This window comes from Mycteria americana, chromosome 7 (assembly GCF_035582795.1).
Source record: "Mycteria americana isolate JAX WOST 10 ecotype Jacksonville Zoo and Gardens chromosome 7, USCA_MyAme_1.0, whole genome shotgun sequence".
Classification (NCBI taxonomy): domain Eukaryota; kingdom Metazoa; phylum Chordata; class Aves; order Ciconiiformes; family Ciconiidae; genus Mycteria; species Mycteria americana.
The window spans coordinates 27,621,138-27,646,610 of NC_134371.1; the positions used below are offsets into that span (position 1 = coordinate 27,621,138).

Here is a 25,473-nt window from a genome sequence, read left to right on the forward strand (position 1 = left end):
CTTAGACAGCAAGTCGGCATGATTTTAGTAGGTCTCTGTAGTTTGGAAGAGAGAAATAATACGAGTATCAATGCTTAGACTCATGGGGGACTGAGGCTTGCCTTCCTCCACAGACAACATCCCTCTTCTGATTTGCAATTCAGCTTTCACCCCGTTTTGCCAACAAATTCAGTCCTGTTAACTCACTGCAGAGGTCAGTTAGAGCTCTCTAGAATTGCACTGATTCTCTTTCCTCAAAACCTGGATGCTACCCTGAAAGGGAAAGAAAAAAAAAACTTTTCATGTGACACTGTAGAAATGCACCAGTTTTATATTTATTTTTATAGTGCAAGATCTTTATTTCCTGCTAAAATTACCATCTTCCATCTTATGGAAATTCTCATTTCCAACAAATAAAACAAGTTGTTAATGTTCTTATAGTTGTGCCAAATTCTGCCTTTTCTTTTTTTTTTTAAATAGCAATAACAAGATTTTCCTTATAGCCCTAAGTGTCCAAATCTCTGTTTGCACTATATCGGGTATTTTATCCCCAACTTCTATGTGGCTGTTTTAGCTTAATTTTCAATCTGTAAAATCCAGGACAGCTCAATTCCATAGGAAAATACAGCATGTGGTGTGGTCTCTCTAGGACCAATTTTACATTATTAGGTTCATTCATCTTGCAATATGTACCTCGTCTGCCAGGGAGTTGGACATTACAAGCGCATCTTCTCTGAGCACTGTCATTGGCACTTACCGCCACTATGCTGTGCCCACAGATGAAGTTCAACTCATGCTGACCCTCCATCTGTGCTTTCTCCCAGTCCCTATCTTCTCCGATGCTGCAGGGGGAAAGCAGACCAGACAGAGCGTTCCCTGGGAAAATGATCACTCTCATACCAGGGTCACATTCCTACATGCTTCTGGAAACTCTGTTCCTAAACAAGGCACATTCCTGTTCTTGGCAATTGGTAAGAGGATCACAGACAAGGAGAGGTTTTAGGACTTCTGCAACCACTTAATAGCTGTCAAAACCTAGAGTCTGCAAGAAGGTCTTTGCCACTGTTAGCAGGTATAAAATGCAGACAATCCTGGTAATTTGTGCATATTAATCACTAGAGATCTACATGGATGGAGCAGCACCAAATGGGAACCGATAGGGCTGCCATGCCAAGTGCCAGAGCATCTTAGCACAGCTCCTTTATCTGCCCACCCTCCACTTCATGCAGCAGATGCACACACGCATCCTTTCTTCATCTGTTTTCCAAAGGACACAGTCCTGCCAGGAAAAGAGTTCCCAAACAGAACTACACTGTTCAGAAAGAGCAGCACATTTGGGAAGCTGAAGGATATTTCAGAGAAGCCTTCCTACTCACTCAAACAGAAGCAAACCCATGAAGAACAGAGGGGCAGGTCAATGTTCCCCGGTGGCAGAGCTGCTGTCTCAGTGGGCTCACACATATCAAGGTTAGCAGCTAATAAATCAGAGGATTGAGCAATAAAAGTCCTTGTCCACAGTAGGAAAATGACCTGTTACTGACAGCTTATTGTTAGTAACAGCTCCTCACAGCCCCCTAACTTCAGCTGTGTTGAAAAGAGGCTGGTAGCTAGCACAAAAGGAAATTAATAGCTTTCAGCAGCCTGATGAACCCAGTAGCTTTCCGCACTGAGTCACCAGGCAAAGACTAGTCCTGTTTCACACACCGCAACAGTGAAACCATCACAAGCACCACAACTGGGACCTAATTTCTGTGAATATTATTAGTAAGCCTCTCCCTGCTTGTCAAAATTACCAGAGTAAAGATGTGCATAAAAAGAAGTCTTTTTCTTCTAGAGCAGCTCCCATGTAAAGCTAAACCCATCATGTTCGCAAATGACCTCCTGTTTACCACAGGTTGTTCTGCCTTTGTGGCCTCACCTGGAAGGGGGAGAAGACGCTGGAATCTGCAGCCTTGCTCAGGAAGGTAGATAAAACACCAACACAGCAGGAATGTTCCAAAGAGCAAAGAGATTATCAAACAAAAGCTCCTACTGTTCAGGCACGAGGGCAGTAACAGACACTAATTTCAAAGCAGTAAACTTCCCTCTAGGGAAACAAAAGCTCTTCACAGCCACCTTCACTTTCCAGCTCTCTACCTATCCTGTCTCACAGTAAAATACATAAAGCTCAGTCTGACCTCTTTCTCTTAAAGAAGCTTCATCTTTCTCAAAAACTCCTAGCATATTTTGGGGTCATTCTGTAATGTATAGGAGCAATTGCCAGATCTCTCCACCCACAGCAACTTCTTCCAGACTCTCTAACTCTTCTTCCATGTTTATCCTCTCTTCAACAGTTTTTCTCCAGATTTTTGCTTCTTCTGTGCAAGCAGACTAATGACCAAGTCCTGCAGGAGGCTGGATTAAGAGTCCTAAAAATCCTTGACATGAAAGGATTTTAAACGACTATTTTCACTGACTAACAGTGACTCAGAATGGTCTGTTTACCAAAGGGCCTTTTCTCAAGCAGAAAAAACTGCACTGAAGTCTGGATTACAAACTACCAAAATAGCAAAGTATTTTGAAACTGCAGCGGTTCTGACAGGAAATGAGGACCAAACTGCACTTAATGAAGGCACGGGGGGAAAACAGCAGAGCAATTCTGGACATGGCAATTCACAGCTCTACTCATATTTTCACTTGCTTATAAAGGAAATTCTGACAGCCGCCAATATAAGCAGAGTGAGAGCACTAGCAGAAAGTGTACAATTACTGAACGTGTACACACATGGGTGTGGAAGAGACAACAACCCCCAGAAAAGCCTGACTTTCCAATGTGCACTCTGATTTTGTCCAATTTAGAGAAGAGAGTTTAAAAAGGAGGAGGGAAGAACCATCCCTTTCATGAGTCGCTCTTTTCTAACCTTTCCCTTCTCCAAACCTTAACAAGGCAGTACATGACTGTGTACAAAGGAGCAAAGTGAGGAACCAGGACACTTGGTGACTCCTCTGTGTAACTATGTCCCCAGATTAGTAAGTCTTTTTGCCCACTTCTGAGAGCTGATGTCTTCCCTCTGGGTCCCTCTCCCCCATGCTGAGGAAGCAGGGGAGGAAGATCCCCTCCCTCGCTAGGAAGCCCAGAGACTCCCTGCAGCATATGTTCAAGCCCATCTTTTTGGAAGGGCTGAGGACACACGGGGCAGTTTGGGGAATCTGTGCAAGCATCAAACCACGCAAATTTCCCTGATCTCTATCAGCCCAAGCTCAAAGTCCAAGTCTGACTTTGTGCAAACAGCTTGTAACAAAAGTTCTTATATTCTTTCTCCTCATAAAAATAAGTCACGTGCTCTTTCTTGAAGCTTGTGTTTCAAATCAGCACAAGTAACCTCTGATCCGGGTTCCTCTTGTTTCAACAGTGCCTTAACAGGCACACAGCTCCTGCGCTAGACACGAGCAGACGACTTTCTGCCTGACATTTAGCTTCAGCAGCTCTATTCACTTTCAAAAACTAACTCTTCAGAGAAGATTTCACTGCCTTCTTTGCTAAAAAGGATGTATTTTCACTTAAAAGCAGTAATACAAATAATTCAACTTGACACAAAATCACAGAAAAGGCAAAGGCACTTTCACTTCATTGTGAAATGAATTTGCAGACATCAACAACGTACTCTCCCCATCAGGAAGCACCCTCAGCACTTCTATCTTTTGTTAAAGTTCAAGCACTTTGCCCTATGATTTTAGGAAAGGTTCATTACCCCAAAATGAAGATTCACGCTATTTCTCCACAGCGTCAACAAGCCCTGGGACAATACAGCAAAAACATACAGTCTGAAGGAGATCAGACGGTCACATAAAACTTCACAAGACAGAAACTGGCATCTTTGCTGCTGAATAAAGTCAGTACTAAGTAACAAGGTTGTAATAACAAAAATTGTAGCACACCTCAGGCTTCCGTACGGCTGGAGAATGACATCCACACTGCTTCTCAGAGATGAGAGCATGCTCTCGTTCAGGAGCATCAGCAACTCCCTGTTCCTCAACCCACCACAACCATTGTCGCCTCCAGTCATGCAAGTGCTCTGAAAGAGAGGTATTACTCTAAACTCAATACTTCCTCTCTCCTGTGACATCGGTTAGGGTGAATCATCAGTTAATAAACAGTATTTCTTAACTGATGGGTGCAGCATTTCCAACAGCACCGCAGGCACATTTCCCTTTACCCCGATTCTGGAGAACTTATCTATATAAATCCACACAGGAGAGAACACCTGAACAGTAAGAGCTTGTAGCAAACTTATTCCAAAGAACCTGAGCTCCTGATGATCTGTTATGCTGGCATAGGTGCCATGTTTCTCAATGCTCAGTCCAGAAAACTCGGACTCCTGCTCTTACCTTTCATGTTCAATCTTCCTCTAAACTAGTGTCCAGAGCAGCCTACTCCCTCAAAAAAAAAATGTAAACAGATTGCCTGACATGCAATTAATAGGATTAGTCCCCTCTGTGGTCAGTCTTTCTGAGCTACGTTCCACTTGCCACAAGCTGATTAGCTGTCTGCTTAAGGAGGAGCTGGGATAAGTTTCCTTCTGACGGTAGTGAAGTGGAGAGGCAGGCGCTGACTGTAATAATATGCTGTTTCCTGTCTGCGGCTGAGCTGAGAGGTACTTCCCAACAGAAAAGGGTTTACAGGAGCTCAGGAGTTCAAGCTCCACCTCTTCCAGTCGAAGAGCCTTTAACTACAGAGGAGGGGTCAACAGCATGGCTCCTGGAGCTCAACAACATGCTCTGACCAAGCTTCACTTCCACTAAAGCATCAGAAAGAAAAAATCAAACTACCCACATCTCTCTCCACAGAGAGGAGCTTTCTCCTATGGGATCTCAAGGCTATGAATAAGATGGGATGGCAAGTGAATGTTGTAATCCATGTTAAGTGAATGAGGGTGAAAGTCCTCCCCACCACCCCACCACTTGCTAGCAATAACTGGAAGACATTTACAAAAACACCATGTGAGAATCATACTGAAACACAAAATATGTACCTGAAAAGATCTGATGTCCTTCCTAGGCCCTCTCCTGTTGATGACAGGTGTTTTTTATTGGTATTAAAGAACACATATTTTAGATTTTTTTTTCCCTTTAGCTTTATACAAATCCTGCACAAGCAGGAAAGGGTCAATGAACTGATAAGGACTCACTCCATCAGCTGTGCCAATTGCACTGACAGCAGCAGGCTTAATTCAGTTGGCACCTTTTAGAAAAGAGCAGATCTTCAGCCAACCCACCAACCTGAGGAGTAAGAATTTATTCACCACACAAACATTTACAAAAATGGGTCTAAGGAGATGACCCAAAGTCCTCTCAAAGACTCTTGAAGGGATAGCTGTGGTAGCAAAGTGTTGGCCTGAGCAACAGACAATAGAGAGACTGGTGCCCCCCCCAAACCTTATGGGCTTCGTAGGGGAGAATGGACATGCTGGACGGTTCAGGTCCACGACACAGGTAAAGCAGTCATTTTGAGAGAAGTACCTCCAAAACCCAGGCTTCCTGGCATGATCGAGAGAAAAAACTATGCCAGGTTTGAAGTATGGAACTAATCCTCATGGCGTATTTTGTTTTAATGCTCCTAAAGCAACTGCAGGCTAATGCATTAGACAGGCACATCAACCAATCAAGTTACTGCAAAATTGTGCTGTCCAAGAAAAAACTGTTCATGGAAACAGCTGAAGTCTCACTGGGAAGATCCAATGTGCCCAGCGTGATCCCAAATCATCTGCTTTTTAGAAATCACAAGAGGCTTTGAGGGTATGGCTGGGAAAGCTCTGCTCAGAAGTTAGGATCAGGCTTTGACCTCACCCATCCAATACTGCTGGATCTCTATTTCATAAGGAGTACAAATGTAGGCACACACTGATGGCAAGAATTCAGGCTAAAAGCTGACCACCCTCTTGGAAATAAATGGGTCTTAAGTATGAAGACAACATGGTTATCATTGAGTTTGTAGCACGGCAGATCCTCTCTAAGGCCCTGTGAAAGGCAGCAGCCCTAGGAAAATCCACTGGTGAGAGATCTATAAACCAGGTACTAAGGGATCATACATGGAAAGAACCAGTCACTTACAGCCCAGACATCCCAAAAGAATTTACCTTGTAGACAGATGACTTAGAAGGACAGAGATGGCAGAGATGTGACAGAACTAGCAAATATTACATCTACAGTCCTCCTGAGAGAAGAGAGACCTGGCACGGGGCTGCTATATGATTTGTTTCCAGAGGCTTCCTGCTAAATAATTCTGCAGCCACAGTGCCTGACCTAAAGGAACAATAGCTAAACATGAAGCTTTCCCTTACACCTCTCGGAGGACGGAGCTGTAAAACATCTTAAGCCCAAAGATGCCCCTAGTCACATGCTCCCAGCCCACTCTATAGTCACATATCCATTAAGTCTGGGTAGCAGTCCTGAAAACTGTCTCCATTGCAAACAGAATACATTCACTGAAGAAATGATCTATGCAAGATCAACTAAGTAAACAACAGTGGAACCCATATTACACACTCTTCTTTTTAGAAGGAGATCTGCGTCTTAATACTCACTTTTCTCTCTCTCCTGCCTGCTGACAGCAAACAAATTAGCTGTCAGACTTATGTCCTATGTAAAAGGTTTACTGGCAGCTATATTTTTCAACCTTATTCCTCTGTTTATGCAACATAACCTTTGTTGGCTCCCTGCTCTGGTTTTCTTCTCTCATGGTGCTGACCCCCGCAGTCCTCACTGCCTTTTCGCCAGTTTCTCCTCTGAATGGTCACCCCTTATTACCTCTTTGCTTTGGATCCACATCGCTCCTCTAACTGTTTTTGTTTCCCACCTCTTTTGTTAGTACCTTGGAAGTGTCATTCACCCAACCTGACCCGCAGAATCTATACATTAAGCAGTACGGACGCCTGGACAGAGGATGAGTTTCCTCAGAAAGAAACCACTCTTTCATAAATCCAAAACTACCAGTCTCCCTTGAAGAAAACACAGAAACAAAAAGAAAATCAGAACATCTAAAACTCGAGAATTAATGTCTCTGCTATACAACACCAAATGTGGGATGCTTCTGGTTTAGGATAAAAACTCAACCGTCAATCCCACTGATTTGAAACAGGAAAAAAATGCATCAAAGAACTCCAAATTTTAGAAAGGAACTGAGCTGGGGAGATACAGAGGGGAAACAGAGTGCTCTCAAAGAAAACTGAGAGAAAATGGCAAGACTGCAAGGAATCCAAAGAACTGATGGCAGTGATGTGGCAGACCAAACAGCAGCAAGACTAGGCAACTTTCTGATTTTCTAAGTATTTTTATAGCTCATGGTAAACCACAGTCAAACCCCTCTGTAAGCCATGATAGACAGAAGAGACAGAAATTAAGAGGAGAGATGCTCTTCCTGATGTTTACCTGAGCCCCATGATATAGAGACCAGCTGGAGACAGTGCAAACTGTATCTGCTACTTGAGTGTCAAAGTAGTCCTATACTTTTTAGCCCCTGGGGAGGGCAGGGACTGGCAGAGCCTGATACCATAGTCATGGAAGTAACTCTTCACTGTTGGACTCAGATGGGCCGATTTGAGAGAGAAAACACACTATTTCCTCCTGTCCTGACATCCAGTGTCTCTGATGGAGATTAGGTCTCTCCCAACTATAATAATAAGCAAAACAGTAACAGTACATTTGCTTACCTGAAAAATCAGTCTTCATTTACATATGGGAAAACTGAAGCAAGATCCAAGAGAAAATGCTTTAACAGGTAAGTAATTTCACATTCTTGAAAATGTATCCCCTACTGAAGTCATTGCAGAATCCTTCTCTCTATGCACACACACTGACACCTGATATCAATATTTACTATCAGACCCAGATGGACCTCCTATGTGTCCAACTATGAATGCAGAAACTATTTTCAAACTTTGAGACAGTGTTGGGGTTTCAGCATAGGGTGGATCCCATAGCTGTTTTGCTCAGGCAAAGCAAAAAGCTACAGCTACATAATAGAAACATCCTTTGCTAGATGTTGAAAGCAGTCATTACTGCTGCACAGCAAGGCATACTGCTCAGTCTTGGTGACCACCTGAGGTCACCATCCTGCAGGATCAGCTTCCTCCCTCCACCTGTATTGCTCCCCTCTTCACCTTTCATTAGAGCAATACTGCCTCCTTTCTCCACACCCTTCTCTCTCCTCCCTTCTGAGCCCTTCAGAGGCTGCATGGAGGTTATTGCTGTTAGCCAACTCCAAAGCTCACACTGCTGCTTGACACTCGCCCTGCATGGCTGCTCTTAATGGCTTTTTTCTGCACACCAGGCGTTTCCCCCAAAATGGAGCCTGGGGAACACCTGCACCTCAGAAATACAGTCATTTTTTCTCCCAGTTATTAAGCCTGGAGAAAATGAAGCAGTGACACCACCACGTTTCCAAACTGCAAATATTGAGCACATATTCTACATCTAACAAGTATCCTAAACCAATTCCACTGTGCGACTTTTTTCGTTCCTCCTTTTGCTTTGCCACTATATATAACGTGCATACATAAACACATATACAGCTACATACAAATAAAGTCAGAGAAAGAAGTTTACATATTTTAAGGCCTGAAGGGAAAACTAAATTCCTTTAGCAAGATCTCCAGCATAAACATCAACATCACCCCTAACTCCCTCAGCAGAACAAATTTTTCTGTCCCACTGGGTAAATGGATTCTATCAAACCCTCCTAGCTTATAGGTAAGAAATACCTGAAGGCAAAGTTTTAGCACTATACATAGTAACCCAAGCTATTTCCCATGTGCATGGAGATGAGTTATGGTTGCTGTAAGGAAAAATAAGTTTATGATTTTTTAATTATTTTTTTTAGTGAAAGAGGCTGTGAAGATTGTTCAGATGTTTTTAAACTCTGCAGAAGAGAAGGGATGTGGGGGAAAGATCCAAGAAGAACAGAAAATAATGCAAAAAATCCTACCGTGAAGCTGTTGTTGACATTCTTAGTGCTGGATTCTGCCACGCTGGCATCTGTCAGATCCACCTCATCAAAAATAATGGACTGGAAAGAAAAAATTCAAACCCCCAATGAATTATTGAATCCAATGGATAAGCAGCAGGCCCAAAGGGACATGCCTGTATGTCTGCCTAGCACACTCCATCACAGCCTTTTGTGATCGGAAGGAAAGGCCCAGCACCAAGTACACAAAGAACTCGGAAGTCTAGTTCCATACAGTGGTGCTCGCACTTGCCTGTCTTCAGTCAGTGAATATGATGACTTTATTTTTATTAAGGAATTATAAAAAAAAAAAAATTGTAGGCTTCGTTCTTGTGAAAGGAGACAGATTTATCTAATTGACTATCAACATACTAAACCAGATGCATGGCAGCTCTGATTTGATAAATTCTAGCCTTGCTTGTCTCCTCCATTTCCTCTTTTCATTCATATTTTCTCCTTTCTTTTTCAGCTTCTATTGATTCAGAGCCCATTCCCTAGTAAAATGCACCAAGGGGGAAAAAATGTGGAAAAAACAGTATCACGGGTCCACATGATGCTTTACTTAAAAACCAAGGATTTCCAAGTGTGAGGCAAAACACAGGGATCTTCTAGTAGCTACAAAACCTGACAAGTGCTTTCAGAGCACGTGCTCTTTTCTCTACCGAAGGCTGTCTTCTCACAGACACCCATCTGCCTCCAAAAGCTCCACCACTGACTTTCTTCCCTTGGACTCACACATATTGTCAAGACCTTACCTTAGCAGTTTTTGCATAGTAGAGTGTTCGTCCTCGCAGCTTAAAATATCGTCTCTTCCAGCGCTGGAAGGAGCTGGTCTGTTTCATCAGCATCCCCTCTTTTATGATAGTCTACAAAATAAGGAGGGGTGAGGGGTGAAGCATACATTTTACTTACAGGCATCTTTTATGCTCTCCTGCTATATACCCATACCAAAAAAGACTGGAGTTCGAGATCAATAATCTTAGTGCCCTCTGCTGGAAGTGCTTAACAAATTCATTTAACATAAGCAAGCAAACTTAACAAGATTAAACCGTCACAATGCATAATCCACGCTGGGGTGTGATTTTATCCTTGTCTCCAGTGCTATCACGATACCAAAAAAGATAAATAACGTATGACTGAATGAGCATTTCAAAGTCTAACAATGACTTGGGGAGCATAACAGTTAAACTCACTGATTTCAGTTGCAGGTAATTGTTCCTTTCATTTAATTGGCATTTGATTACAAGCGCATACACACCACAGTATATCTGTCCCTATCTCCAGTTCTGCCTTGTGAAATTATCGGCATCTACCTGGCACAGAGCTGGCAAGCTGCAGGCCCACAGGGTGAAGAGTGAAACTAGAGCAAAGAAGGAGCTATATCCAACTTCAGCATTTGGTATTCTTCAGATAGTCTTGGCCCTGCCTCAGTACTCTCTGGCTGGCTGCCATTTCCCAGGGCTGGAGTGCCAAAACTGTCTACGCACACTGCCCTTTTTTTTTTCTTTAACCGCTTTATAACTAGATTGACATACCAGCATACACAGTCCCATATGCTCACTCACATACTATGCATACATAGGGGTATGTATTTAATCCACATGCACTTCATTCTACTTTGTCAAATACATTTGATTCCTTCACTGAGGACAGATTTTGAATACCAACAGCTACATGAAAATGGAATCATAAAATCATAGAACCGTTTAGGTTGGAAAAGACCTTTAAGATCATCAAGTCCAACCGTTAACCTAGCACTGCCACGTCCACCACTAAACCATGTCCCTAAGCACCACATCTACACGTCTTTTAAATACCTCCAGGGATGGTGACTCAACCACTTCCCTGGGCAGCCTGTTCCAATGCCTGACAATGCTTTCGGTGAAGAAACTTTTCCTAATATCCAAATAATCTCAAAAACTGCAGCTTAGAAAGACAAAAGGCAGAAAAGTCAGAGCAGAGGGTTCAGCCCCAAATTACTGATTGAAGGTATTGCCTACAAACTGTAAATGGTGCTATGTCATGCCTCAGTACCACGAGAAACCTGCTTCTCTCCCCAAGAAACAGCCCCCAGGAACCCACTTCTTGCTGAGAGAGCCCAATGCAATAAACACACAGTTAAAACACAGGTGGTTGGTAACACAAATGGTCTGACAATCTTGTAAGACAGGTTATTCTGTATCTTGATGCCAGGAAAATGACATAGCTTTAACATACCAGAGATCTCAGTGTAACTCAGGTTTGTAAGAGAGTCAGGTCACCAATGAGTATCAATTAATTCACAAACACAATGTTAAATGTACACTGCCAGGCTACTACAGAGCACAAAAATAAATACTCTTACTGATCCACAGGGTTTAGTCATTTTAGAAATCCCTTCCAGGGCACTAAACTTGCTTTTAAAATGCTATATATATTTCTAATGCGGGTCTTTCCTTTTTGAAACAGCTGCAGATTTTAATACTTTCCACACACACTGGCCCTTGCCAAGCTCAAAGTTTCCTCAAAAAGCACTTGGAAAAAAATGCTGACTATAAGAAGAAACATCCGTCTGACAATAAATGCTTCTCTCTTGCTAGATTGAGCCATCCTCAAACTGGCCTGAGAGATCACAGGGCCTGGACCACCACAGTGACGCCTCTACTCACAGATTAGCTGGGAAAGAGTGGGCTCCCACATACCCCCAGATCTGAAAGAGAGCTGCCAGCCATAGAAGCCACTATATACCTTCCTCCTCTGTGTTGGGAAAGAGAAAAGAGTGAGAGCTCCCCTATCTCCTCCAAAAGAAACATCATCTACCTTGGAGCCTGGGACCTGGCCGACTCCGAGGCTAGCAAACCCCAGACCTCACCATTTCCCAGTGTTCTGTTTCACAAAGCCACCTGCAGACTGGCAGAAATACCTGTCAGTGTTCAGGCAAACACCAACTTAGTGTGCCTAGTTCAACCAGGAATTGCCAAACTCCACGGTATTTCCAGCAGAATGAAAAGAGATAAAGAAAATGCACAATCAAAGACAAAGTTCATATCAAAAATTGGCTGTCTCGCACATCAGCTCCCCACAACTCTGAAGCGGTCACTGAAAGACATCTTGGCACCCATTTTCCACAAGTCACAGCAGGGACACAGCAGTAGGAATACACTCTAAGAAGCCATAAGGCATCTGGGAGCAGCTTTAGGGTCTGGAAGTTAAACACAGTACAGTGATACCCAGAAACAAGATGTTAAACTAACTTAGAGCTGGTACTATGCAAAGAATCTGAAACTCAGCCATGATCTTAATCTGAAGTTTCAGCGTAAGAGAAAATGGAGTTCAAAGACTGACCCACCAGCATCCTTTGCGGAAAAGACCCTGAAGGCCAGGCCAGAGCTGAAGGCACTCATCTGGAACTGAGAATGGTGCATTCAGGCTCCTAGTCTGCCATGGACTTTTTATAAGATCCCAATAAAGCAATTTTCACTCTGCGTGTCTCCATCTCCCATCTGCCAAGTGGAACAAACAGCACTGCCCAACTCTGCGGAGTCCTAACAGAATATATATACGTACGTCTATCTGATCAGTTACTTTAACCTCCAGCTCCTGAGCATCAAAGAGAAATGTAAAGCAACAGCATCTAAATTACCATGCTAAAGAAATCACACATTTCTGCAGTTCACTTTCTACAGGGAAGAAATGGGAAAGTGGCAAGAGATATTCCAGATGAAGACAGAAACATGAAGTGATCTTTTGCATTCCTTGGACAAAACCACGTATAATTAAAAAACGAGACAGAGAAAGTAGCTACTGAACTCTGCAAAGCCCTGAACCGAAGTCAGAGAAGAATTAAAAATCCTGAGGAAGAATCCCAGGATGCAAAGCACAAAGATACCAAGTCAGCCTGATCAAAAAATAGCAACTTGCAGGAGGAGATTTCAGAGCTCTGTTGCTCCGCTTGTTCACAGATATGCTTAAACTGGGGTCAGCCAGAGCCCTGCACTCCCCAAGCTCGGTCAGCGACACTCTGGCCGCTCAAACTCTTGCCCAGCCCACCAGAACAGTAACTCACAGCAAAACAACGCCTCTGCTTTCCCTCAGCTCCCACAGCTCCCGCCTGCCATGCTCAGCTCCCGAGTGCCGCACATCGGGCGGCTCCCCTCACCTCGGCAGGGCTCACTCACCTCTGCACAAGACGTGCATTCCTCCATTCCTCTTTTAAACAGAACCCTCTTTTTTTTTTAACCAAAAGGCAACAATCCCAGAGGTCACCTTGCCCCTCCCTAAGTAGCAGTTTATGTCATTTGCCAGCCTCTATCTATAGAAAACCTCACAGCTACATAACTCAGACATGAAAGGACACTGAGAAGCGAGCTCTCGCATGCACGCACTGCTCAGAGAAAACAAGCCTCTGGTTCAGAGCTGCCCATCTCTGCACGAGAGCGGCTGTTCTATTTATAGGCACACAGCTCAGTAAAGAGTTTGGTGGGTTTGGGCGGAAAGGGCTGGAGATAAGATCAAGATGACTTTATAAAATGATTCAGACATTGCTGCCTTTCTCCTCCTCTATTTTAATTTTACAGCCAAAGGACTTGCTACTTGCAGAGGAATACAGCTGAAGAAAATTAACTGGGGAAAGGACCTGACAGCAAAGTGACATCGCATGAAATAAAAGGGGGGAGCTGAACAGTTATTTCTGCTCACCAGCTTCTCTTTAGCTTTTTTAATTGAAGATCCACTCTGATCAGATTACTAGCCATGTAATTCATCAAGACAAAAGTGAAATTACTTCTCCCATAACAAAAAAGAGAGTTAAATCTGTTTTTAGTATCATATATTGGATCCTATGGGAAAAGCTACTGCCCTGAAACGTGAGGTTTGATTACGTGCATTCTATCAAGGATAAATATAAAAATTGTTTGTGATGGAACTATCCAGACTGCTTTCTATCCAGCTGAGCTTCTGTCTAGCGTGGTGTCCTGTGGCATGGCACTCCATGGGCAGACAACACTGTGAAAAAATGAAGTATCTTCTTGGATCAAGCCTAAAATGATGTGCTACTAGTTTCAACAGTGATCCCCTTTTATCATATTACAAGACAGTGTAAAAAAGGTTACTGAACAAACTGGCAATTTAAAGCAACACTGCACATAGCAAAGAGCCTTAAGCGTCTCTACAAAGAACACAATTAGACAGCTGAAAGGCAGGGCCCAGGAAATTTCTAGCATTTTCACTGTTTGTCTTTGGTCTTGAAGAAAAGCAACTTCCTGCAGAAAAAAATGCAGTTCACGGCAACACAACCCTCCCCCCAGCTCATCCCCTTTTAAAACTTGACATTTAGGAAGAGAGAGAATATGTTCTCAGATTTCTTCTGTCAAAATGGGTGCAGGGTTTAGGCCTAATCCTGAACTGACAAAAGAAAAGTTTTGCCACTGACCTCAACAGGAATGGTTTCAAACAAATCAGAGGACTTAAATTAAGGACTTAAGACTTGTGCTTCAGTGCTTCCCCTTCACACAGTCCCACCTCGTAAGAACAAGAAGCCCAACGATTAACAGTAGTCATTCACAAAACCAGCAAGACACAGCTGTATTTTTTGCAGCATTACTTGTCTGAGGTGTCTGTATCTAGTAACCCACATCAGGAGATCAGAGAGCCAGCCTACACAGATGAAATGCTTTCTATACTGATAATGTGAATGATTCTAGTAAAAAGTTAAGAACGATCATGTCAGACTTCAGCTGCTTTCAGAGGGCATCCCTTTTTCTCCTGCTCACTACATGAAACACAGGAGTAGCCCATCCTTTCCTGAAGCTTAAGCCTTTTACCCCATTTGGAAGTAGGGCCCTTGATATAACTAATTTCCTAATCTGGAAAACAAGATCCTATTAGCCAGACTGAAGGCAACTATCAACTGTACCCAGCTGTCAGGCTGGCAAGTGTCCTTTGGCACAGGGAGGCTCCAAACTGTGTTCAATATAGACAGAGGAAGAACAATACAACCTATTTTACAGCTGAGATCATGACATATTCTTAGGGGCAGTTATTCAGTGCAGCATATCTGAAACAAGAATTTTGCTCCACTGATACTTCTTTCCAATGCAGAAAAAGAACTGTATAGAAGGTAAAAGTAAAATCATTCAAAACTATCTCAACAGCAACTAAAGAATCCCAAATACCAAAGTCCTCAACATCTGGATTTCTCTGTTTTCCATGTGTCTTCAGAATGTAAAAACTTCAGGGCACAGATTGTTTTTATTTGTATGTACTATATAACTTTGAGCAGGGTGCTGAGGCCAAGCAACAAATAACTGACTAAAGAAAGCACCAAATGCACAGAGAAGGAGAAAAGAAAATGAAAAAGCATATGCAGAACTGACAGGCTATCTTTATATATGCTTACTAAAGAATTTTACAGGCAGTTGATCCCCAGGGGCCAAACAACCTCTTCTAGTCACTGACTTCGGGTAAACTGTGGCAAAAAAGATGGGAGTAGATCTGCAGTCACTTAAACATGGCAAGATAGTCTTGCCACGCTGGGGCAGGTACAAATCTGGAGTGCTGTACCATGTTGTGCGTAAAACAGTTTTTGTAGCTGATTCCATAAAAGCTCTTTTTGGTCATAAATACAGAATTAATAATTATTTACAGATCAAATGAAATACAGTAAATCCAACAAAGAAACTACATGAATAAATCTAACCAACCCTGTAGAATAAGACATGAAAGGTCAAAAGGCTAGGGTTAACAAGCTAATCCGAGAGCAACATCCTTCCACCAGACAGTGGTCACACCCTGCAAATCAACTCCAGGAAGCTTGGAGGGGAGAAATCTGGATCAGTAAAGCAATTCTAAGTATGGGACACACAAAGAGCTATACAGATCTATCGGGGAACACAAGGAATTTACAGGTTGCTTAGTCCTGTTTGGGAATTCTACATTAAATGCACGTGGCGCTTGCAAAATTGAAAAATGCATTAAGATTTCTTCGACTGGTATGAAAAGGACAAGACATTATCTGAACTCACTGCCACAAAAGGACTCCAGAAGAGGGAAAAAAGAAAAAGAAAATCAGAGGTCAGCCACAGGAATCAAATATCAAAATAGCAGCTAGGGCTGTGAGTCAGTAACAGAAGCTGAGCTCTCCACTGATGAAGGGGGTACTGTCTAGGCTTTTAGTGTACATCGTTTAATATCATTTTGTTTTAATAACCAATGCTTTATAAACTGGGAAGCACCCATGTCAGGTTACGGCACAGACCTCTATATGACCATAAGGGAGAGCCTGCAAAATCTCCCCTAACAACCATTCTCCCAATCCTCCCTCTTTTCTAACCTCCAGCTCTGCTGTATTAGTTGAACTCTGCATACCCAGTAAGAGACTAGGGGCGAGCTTGGCCAACAGCTCTCAGTACAGCCTCTCTGCAACTACTAAGACAAGCAGAATTCAGAGCAGCGTGCAGCAATCTGTCGGTAGTATAGCTGAGATGTTACTGCAACAAGAAATGCAAGCTTATGCTCCGGATCAGCAGTGAAAAAAAGGAGTTTGTATAAAATAAAATACTGAAACCAGGCTTGAGTTAGAATCTGCCTTGGCACAGACAAACAAATGTTCAAACATCTCATTCTTCATTAGTTAATGCTGCAGCCAGTAAAAAAATAATAGGTCTTTGAACCAGCTTCTTTTCAACACCATGTTCAGCTGCTACTATTGTGAATGATTCTCTTCTAAAAGAGACGAGCACTCATAGACCTAAAGTGAACAAATTAACAAAGAAAAACAAATTTGAAAGCACACAGAAAGGTCGCACGTATATGGGAAAGGAAATACAACATACCAGCATATCATCACGCAGCTCCCTGGTAAAATGAGCTCAGTTAGAGAGCTCCAAGTGAAGTACTTAAAATAGATGAATACTCTGGTCAGCTACTTAGAAGAGAGAATGAAAAACACACCAGTACACTCTGATTCAGGATGAGTTAGTAGCTGGACAACTCCTGGCACGCTAACTGCTTAAGCCCTCAGTATGCTTTCCATAGGCTCCAGGCATCCTTCCCAAACACATTTATCAAAAGAGGGGAATTGAGCACGAAGCTCAAGTCATGCCAGCAAACTATAATAAAAGCTGGAAGATAAGGGCTCAGATCCATCCACAGAGATAACCAAAGCCAAAAAAGCAACAGTTTAAAAGCTACCTGAAAACTTTGGAACAGAATAAAATTTTAAAGGGTACTAATTAAACATGAACTTTATACATTTAAGGAGAAACATGAAAAATAAGCTGTTATTTTTTCTACCATCTTAAATTACACATACACAACTACATCCCTTCCTTAGGGCATTTTCCCATAGACAAAAAATGTCAAAACACATTACCTGCTGTGAAACCTTCAGCTCTGAGATATGCCTGTCACACAGCTATGCACCACCACCACAGAATCCCCCGTATTAACTCAGAAGCACGCTACTCTGCTGCTGAAACGCAGCAATATAACCTCATTGTGAATCACGGTGTTGAACATGGAACCCTCTAATGCTACAGCCTGTATCACTAGAGCTTAAATAACACTTTTATTCACTCAGAGAGAGCCAAGTTATTACCAAAAGGTGCTGCTGCCCGTCTAAGCCCACGCATCCACTTCACCAGCAGGTAGAATACGCCAGGTACTTACCATAGCGGCATGTCAGGGCCATTTGATACAAGAGTAACAGGCTGGGAAGGCACAATTGGTGCTATTACAAGAATAGCGAACGTAAGGGAAAGCACATCCAGAATACAGCTGCGGATCTCATCCTCACAATCATAACCACCCCATCCTTCCCATACTGCTAAATGTCATGGAGGTCTTGGCCAAGTAGGAAGGAAAAGCCAGCAGAAAGTACTGGTACGAGAACTTCAGGACATGAGAAAGTGAAAGTTATACCTTGAGGAAGAAAACTGAATCCTTTGCCCTTGTGTCGAGGAGACTGAGAGAATGACAGCTTCCTCCCACTGTGTCTGGATTCCCATCAACTCTGCTACTGAATTCTGCAAGAAGCCTTATTTGGTAGTGGCTGGTAGATGTAGGACCAAATCCTGATCCTTTTACTCCAACTGGTATTCCAATGGGATTACACTGTTGAGAGCAGAAAGCAGCTTTTGGCCTTTGGCCATTTAATTAATACTTAAGGTAACTTAGAATTTATTTTTATCTCATCTGTAACAATTGTCGTTATCAGATTTTCCATATTTATGTATTAAACAACCTATGCTTTTAAGTTTTTTTTTCCTCATCCATTTAACATAGTTTTTAAAGGATACTCCAAAGTTTTTAATTTGTTTTTCCATTTTCCCTGTTTTAATGTCCTGCAAATACCTTTGACCATGCCAAGACATCTTGATCAGCACCAGTAACAACAAGGAAGATTAGCACAGCCCTGGGAACACCGTTTTGTTAACTTTCAGCTAAACAGAACAGAAGGGACGGGTGTCAGTTTCCAGAATACTGATTTTTAATAAAATCTCAGCAATAGATCTACGCGTTCTAAGAGTGCTTTGACCTGCCTCAGCAAAGAGCAGTTTGAAATGCAGGCAATGCGCCCTCCCTATTTTATCAGCCATGCTTCTGTCTTTCAAGAACCAGTGAAGGCAGCTGTCCTGCGGATCAAGACATTACCCTGGAGCTTGCAACACCTTCCTCAGTGCCCAGCTCCCCTGGGGATGCCCTGTGTGATTTTGTGCATTTGATATAAGAAGTATGTATCTCAATTCCCTGTATGGGAAACTGAGGTGGTATCACCTTTCCCTGCTAGAATATTACATGGCTAAATTGATTAAAACTTGCAAGACTCAAATACAATGTGCTTGATGCAAACATTATGTAATCAAGACGGCGTTTCCTTTTTCAAAAAAAGCAAACCACAACATCAGGTATCAGATGTAAAACTTTCCAACTTAGCAATGAGCCTGTGAGGAAATAAAAAGATTTCCTCTAAACCCAAATGGAGTAATCCCATATTAATCAATTACCTAACTCAGCAGTGGTAATCTTTTAGCCAGGCAAGCCATCTTTTTCCTCTCTGGATGAATGGAGGGCAGCAGGCTTTGGACCTCCTCCTCTGTATAAATGCTTTACTGTCCACGTGTAGCCCAGGGACTGCAGATAGTAAGCGCCATACCCTGCGGAAGCACTGGACTGCTTCTGCAGAGGTGCAGCACTACTGAACCGGCCATGCACAATAAGCTTATTGCTTTCCGGAGTGCTTTATATAAAGCATGCAAGAAGGGACCACAAAAGATGGCAGCCAGTGTGGATCACTGCTGTTGCCTCAACTATTTGTCTACCTGAAGCTGAGCTGTCCCTGGACAATTGTCCTGCAGGGCTGCAGAACTAAACAGAAGCATCTTCTTTCTTTAAGAGACACTTACGTAAATTCTTAGTGAAACAAGAAGCAATAACCACTTAGTGGGGAAAAAGCAGGGAACAAATGGTTTAAGTGGAGAGTTAATAAAAATTCTTTAAATAATGGTTTGTGCATTTGAAACCTTGAAAAAACATATTCCAAGAGGAAGGTGCTTTTCACTTGGACAGTATTTTGCCCTGAAATTTCCAATGCTGCTGTGACACTACCTAGTGTAAACCTTAAGCTTTCAAGGAAATAGGGAATACAAAACCCTCTCTTTATCTCACTTCTGCTTTCTGTTAAGTATGCAGGTATATCTGCTATTTTAGAAAGAATCATGTTGGATTCGTAATTAAAGAAGGTAAAGTTATGCAGTGTCTTACATGGTATACTGGATTTTCTAATCAGGTAATCTGGAGATAGACATTTTACAGTTTTCATTTATAATCCAGTACTCCTCCGAAGTAAAATATCAATGATTTTTTTGTAATAACAGGTTTTGGGCAGGGGGAAATACTCTAAATATTTGACTTAGCTTTATTTAAAAAAAGAAAAACACTCTTCAATACCCATTTTATTTTGTCTCTAATTTTATTTGAGAGAACAATTACTAGCCTGACAACGTACTTTTTAGCAATGTGGTCTAAGTAAATCTATGTTCTCAAAACCTGCAAAAGTTTAATGTTAGCTCTTTAGTTCCTGGAACCTGAACTATAGTTAGAAGGAATGAGAAAAGCTACAAGTGTGTGTGGTTTTGTGCTTTGTTTTGTTTTTTGTTTTTTTGGGGGTTTTTGTTTTTTTTTTAAAGGAAGTAACAGCTGTTGCTTTCACATAGCATCCAAAACTCTCCAGCAGGGAGGCAAACTTACAGTACACCAGTGGTAACACAGCATTGGGAGGCTTCCCAAATTTTGTTGTAACAGATGAGTCTGAAGAGCATGCAAAATATAACGTAGACTGAGTTAAGGGACAGAAACATTCTTACAGCCATGTACCGTGGCCTAAAATCCTACGTTTTCCCTTTGTGCTCAGAGAAGGAACTAGTCTGTTTGTGGTGTTAATCCAAGAAAATTCATGTCCTTAAAACCTGTGCTCAAGACATTCAGTTTCAATTCAATCACAAGATCTTCTCTTTTGCAACAATTATTTCTCTTTTTAAGCAAAGAGTTCCCAGTTTCTACCTGGACTAAAGCATGAGCCACTACAATTTACGACGTGAAGCTCCTAAAATGTCCTCTTTTTTAGATACCCTGTTAGAAGGCAGCATAACAAAACCAGACAGAGATTTTAATATGTTTTTAGTGGAAGATGCCACAGACAGGACGTGAATTAAGCCATAAATTCCTGAAAATTCCCTCCTCATTTGTTGCACATTTATTTTACATTGTCTCTGTACTGAAATGCATTGCTGATGCATTGCTGATACTGAAAAGTATCATAATACTTTTTTCAATACTTGTATCAAACTAATAAACTTCTCCATTTCCTCACCCTCATCTCATCTCAGAAAACCTTAAAACATGTGCCCTCCAGAAATAAAAATAACACTTCTTTACCTATAAAAAGGACATTTTATCTATAAGGCAATACAAGAAGAAACAAAATGAGCTTTCTTCAGTTGCTCACGCTGCCTACCATATGTTTGAGAACTCAGTTTAGTCTGCTCTGGAAACTTGCACAAAAATGAGGAGAAACATTTCGCTTCCTCCTGTTTTTTCTTGCCTGCATGCTTCAGGGTGGCTCCCAGACCTCAAAGCTACTAATCAGAAAGAAAATCACAACCTCCCATAGTGTGAAAGTTATCTATACCACAGAATGCTACACAGCACAGAAATCGGAAACTCGCTAGTTTGGATACTGAACAAAGTCTGTCCACTGCAGCATGAAGCTTCGTACCAGTTAATTTATCCTGCTTTTCATAGTATAAATTAACCTGACATCTCTCTGCTACTGGAGCTAGACAGCTTCCAATATCCCAGAAAGTTTGGAAAGCTGCTCACTCTATTTGCAACTTTGTTGAAATATATACCGCAAACTTGTCTTAAAAAGTTCAAGGCAATGATAAACGGTTATAAAAACTAAAATATTACAGAGAAAATGCTCATAAAAGTAAACAGAAGTTAGACTGAATTAGTCTAAACAAGAAGTCCTCCTGATGCCACCCAAGGACGTTGCTGAAATCCTGTCTGGTAAACAAAGTGAGATCTCAACATACCAAAGCTGGCATGCTGGAAATCACACCTAGCTGATGAATGAAATGAGAAGATGGCCTATTCATCCACTCTCGTGCTTTCTGAGGTTTGTAATGTGACGCTTGCAATGAAAGGTCAAATGCAAAGTAAGAAGCGTGCTTTACTGTCAGAGCCCATAAAAAGTGCAGTGCTTCCCCGTTTCACACCCTCATTTCCCAGGACCACTTTTCATATTACTGTGTCTTCATCCATGCCAGGTGACAACTGAGATGATATTACCACTTCAGCTGATTTCAGCTGAGTCCTCAGCACTGCTTAGAAGGTGGGAGCAAGGCTCCTGCTGTGGCCTCTCCTCACACATATCATCCTTCTCTTATTTTATTTCACCTCTTTCCTAATTCTCATCCATTCAAAAATACTTTATTTTAGTTGACCAACAGTTTCTGTAGCTGCACCAATGCCAGCCTGAGACCAGGAGAGGGGCTAAAAGCATTGTACTATGAAGCTTGATGCTGGTACAAGTCTGACAGGTCTCAAAATGGCTGATCAAGCACTCTATGCAGCCTGTACTTCTTTGCCAGCTGAGACAACAGCAGTTATACTACCAGCTATACCTGATCATACAAGGTTTTCTTCCTTCCCCAGAATAATAATCATTAAGAGACTGCTAAACATACTTCTCCTATACCTTCTTCTCTTCCTCAAAAATTCTTTCTAGCCAAAAACAAATAAGTAGATTAAAACACAGTACTTCACTAGTACTTCACTTTCCAAACACTTAGCTTTCCGTTCCCCCTTCCCCTGCCCTGTATCTTCACAAGGGACAGATTTTTCAGCTAAACAGATGTTAGCTATGATTTGCCTTCAGACACTGCATGCCAAAGCCACAGTACCTATACATCCAACAATTCTATTTGCCCCACAGTATTACCACACCAACATATTTCAGTCAAACGCAGTTGGGCAACCTGTGTGCTCAGAAACAAGTTCAGTGAAGTTTTATGGTCTTGTAAGCAAGCAGCTTTATTTTGCAGCGTTTCTTGGGAAAACAGATGACAGGACCAGAGGAAGGAAAACGTATCTTCAAAGTGTTTGTGACTGTGACAAACAAGTAAATTCAGAGGAACTCCGTGGCTACAGCAGACTTTGCACTCAAGCTGTGGTAACAGTAAGCTTCCATGGTGATTTAACTGTACTTACAGGCATGGTCTTGAGCTAACTACAGCAAAAGATGTGGTTAGAAGAGATTTATATCCTCAGGGTACAGTAAAAGTCTGCCTGTATCTTTTACTGTCTCTCTGACGGACCTGTCCAACAGCTTCTACAGCTCACGGTAGTCTGCTCTCTGTCATTCAATAGACAAATTCAAAATTAGGTCTGCCTTTACAGAGGAAGCAAGCTCCTCAAATTCTCATCAGAACTATGATTACTCACAAAGTTGTCTTTGCTCCTTGCCCTCAGGGCAAGGAAAAAGTACACATGCAGTAGCATGCAGAAAAGATGATGACAAAACAAAAAGACATCAACAAGCAACAGAACAAATCAATCCTTTATATCATAATACCTGGGCTTACTTGGAAAATTTGACACTGTTTAGTTGAAGGTCTTCTGCAGATTAACACACAGGAGGCTTAATAGCTCTAGACAATATCTGTTTATAATCCCTGTTCTTAACATGTTTATGTTCACGTAGTACAAGTTGCTGGTTTAGGCTTTTTCCAGCCATGCTGACGCAGGAAGTGATGTAAAACAGGACAAACGATTAAGTAGGTACATGGGGATGTGTTCTGCTATATTCAAACAAAAGTAAAATCCAATGCACCTTTTAGCTTAGTATCTCTCAAACACCCTGCTGTAAGCAAGAGTTCCCACTCTAGCACTGAGAAAGTCAATGTCCTAGCTCTTATCACTGACACCACCACATAGATATTAAAGTCTGACTATGGCATCCTTCCTCCCTTCTCTCATGGCCCCCTGCCACAAGTGGTATTAAGAAATCACAAGGTTCATCCAATCTCCAGCAAGACAAATTTCTGAAATTCAGCACCCTGTGTGTGTGAAAAGATCTCAAAAGCTTTACTTTTTTCATAGCAGGTTAACAGAGTAGATCAGGTCACCTGGTACTACAGCACAGCTAAGATCTGCTTGATACACTGAACATCAACCCATTTTAGAGGGCTTCACCCATTTCCTGTTGTGGCCGAAAGAACCATCTCACTCACACAGCCTAGACCCTCAGTGTCTTAACTCAAGAAGTGAGTGACAGCATCAGCAGCACTTCGCAGACGGAGGAAGCAGCCCCACCATGCGTAATGAAGTGAGAGCAGGGTCCTCACGTACTTTGTCACGGGGGTTTTCGGAACTGGGACCAATGTAGCAAAACAATGACAAGCAGCAGAAAAATGATACCTATGTGTTTGAAAGCAGGGCAAACTAGACAGCAGAAAAAAGATCCCTTCAGATACCATGTCACGCAGAGACGTTTACTCTCCTTCGCTACGAATACAAGATAAGCAACACTGAGCTAGCAGCATCAGCACTGAGCAAGCCTCCTGTATCCACACAGCAGCAACTGTGCTTGCCCATGCTTCAGAGACAACAGGAAGGTGATGGCAAAAGAATAACTAACTTGGTATTTATAAGCAGAAACATATCATGCAACAATCCAGGAGTTATACAGGACTTTAACGGCTAAAGAAAAATCATGCAGCTATAGTAAAAATAGTACAGAAGAGGGCAACTCCCTATGGGTGGTTCCTGGCCTAAGGCTGAAAGAAATCTTTGCATTTTCTCTTACAGTAACAATACAAAGGAACTACAGTTGTAGTTGCAGAATGCTGTTACTGCCCCTAAAAATGGCATTATTGTTCCAGAACGAGCCACAGAGGGGTAAAATCTGACTGGGCCAAGGGAATCAGGGTGGAAAGGATTGTTACCTGACCAGGGAGGCAAAGCAGGGCAGAAAAAGCTGGGAACAAAAACTAACCAGCCATAAGGTCACTGTTTGACCAGATCAGAGGCTAAACATCGCTGTATGGCTACAGAAAGGAAAAATAGCCCAGTACAAGATGGGGAAAATTGGGATGCAACCATGAAAAGGGTGGGAAGATGCTGAGGGGATCACTGTTATCCCCTACACTGACTATAGGGGATAACAGCAGGGGCTACACCTTTCAGAGCACAGAGCTCTGCATACAAGACAATGACTTGTGCCACGTCCAACAGGGCCAAAGGAAGGGGCTTTAGGAAAGGAAAGTGATAAGGGGGGAGGGCGCAATATGACCGGGAGATACGGCTGTGCAGGGGCCCTCAGGGAAGGCATAGGGAGATGAGGTAGGAGCCCCTGGCAACTCTGATATGGGGAAAAAAGGAAAAGGGGAGATGCAGCTTCAGCGGGTGGGGAGGGACAGGATGTCCTTAGAAGTCAAATATCAAAAAATGGGGAGCAGTGCGGGGGGGCCGGAGCTCAAATCTGACTTCTATAACTCCAAGAAAATATTACAGGGGGAGAGAGCAAGGAATGAAAGAGGCAAGACAAGGTCCTGCTGAGCCTGGGCACACTGATTACCGTTAGGATAGAGAAGCTCCCTGGCACGTCCGAACCTGGGCACTGGGAAGAAGGTGGTCTAAGCTAGGCTACCGACGGCTTCAGAGAGGCGGTTTGGGGATGGTACCTGCTGGGTGGCTGGGGGCAATCCCAGGAGCTCCTAGGGGCAATTAGGGGGTCGTTGGCAGAGCCTGAAGGACATTTAGGGGGCAGCTGCTGACAGGCACCTGGGAAACAGTTTGTTATGGGGATCTCTGAAGAGCATTTAGGGGTTTGCAAGTCCACGAAAAGCTGTTGGGAGGATGTTGTTAGCAGGTTCCTGAGGGGCGGTTTGGGGGGGGTAGCCGGCAAGTCCGTGAGGGGCGAGTTGGGGGGGACCGCCGGCAGGTCCCGGACGGGCGGTTTTGGGGGGGGGATC

At 42.6% G+C, this 25,473-nt stretch overlaps 1 protein-coding gene across 9 annotated transcripts in view; it reads right to left on the reverse strand.

The window, feature by feature from the left end:
* The window catches only part of DGKD (diacylglycerol kinase delta), a 60,200-nt gene that overhangs the window by 34,114 nt on the left and 613 nt on the right, over positions 1-25,473 (reverse strand). Inside the window, exons 1-3 of one of the 9 annotated variants that reach the window (XM_075507510.1) lie at positions 16,771-16,790; positions 9,715-9,825; positions 8,942-9,022 (exon numbers count right to left, since the gene is read on the reverse strand). In XM_075507510.1, the coding sequence (XP_075363625.1) occupies positions 8,942-9,022; positions 9,715-9,825; positions 16,771-16,776 (198 nt within the window). In that variant the 5' untranslated portion in view covers positions 16,777-16,790. The other 8 variants (XM_075507509.1, XM_075507512.1, XM_075507513.1 and 5 more) reach the window with 8 other exon arrangements.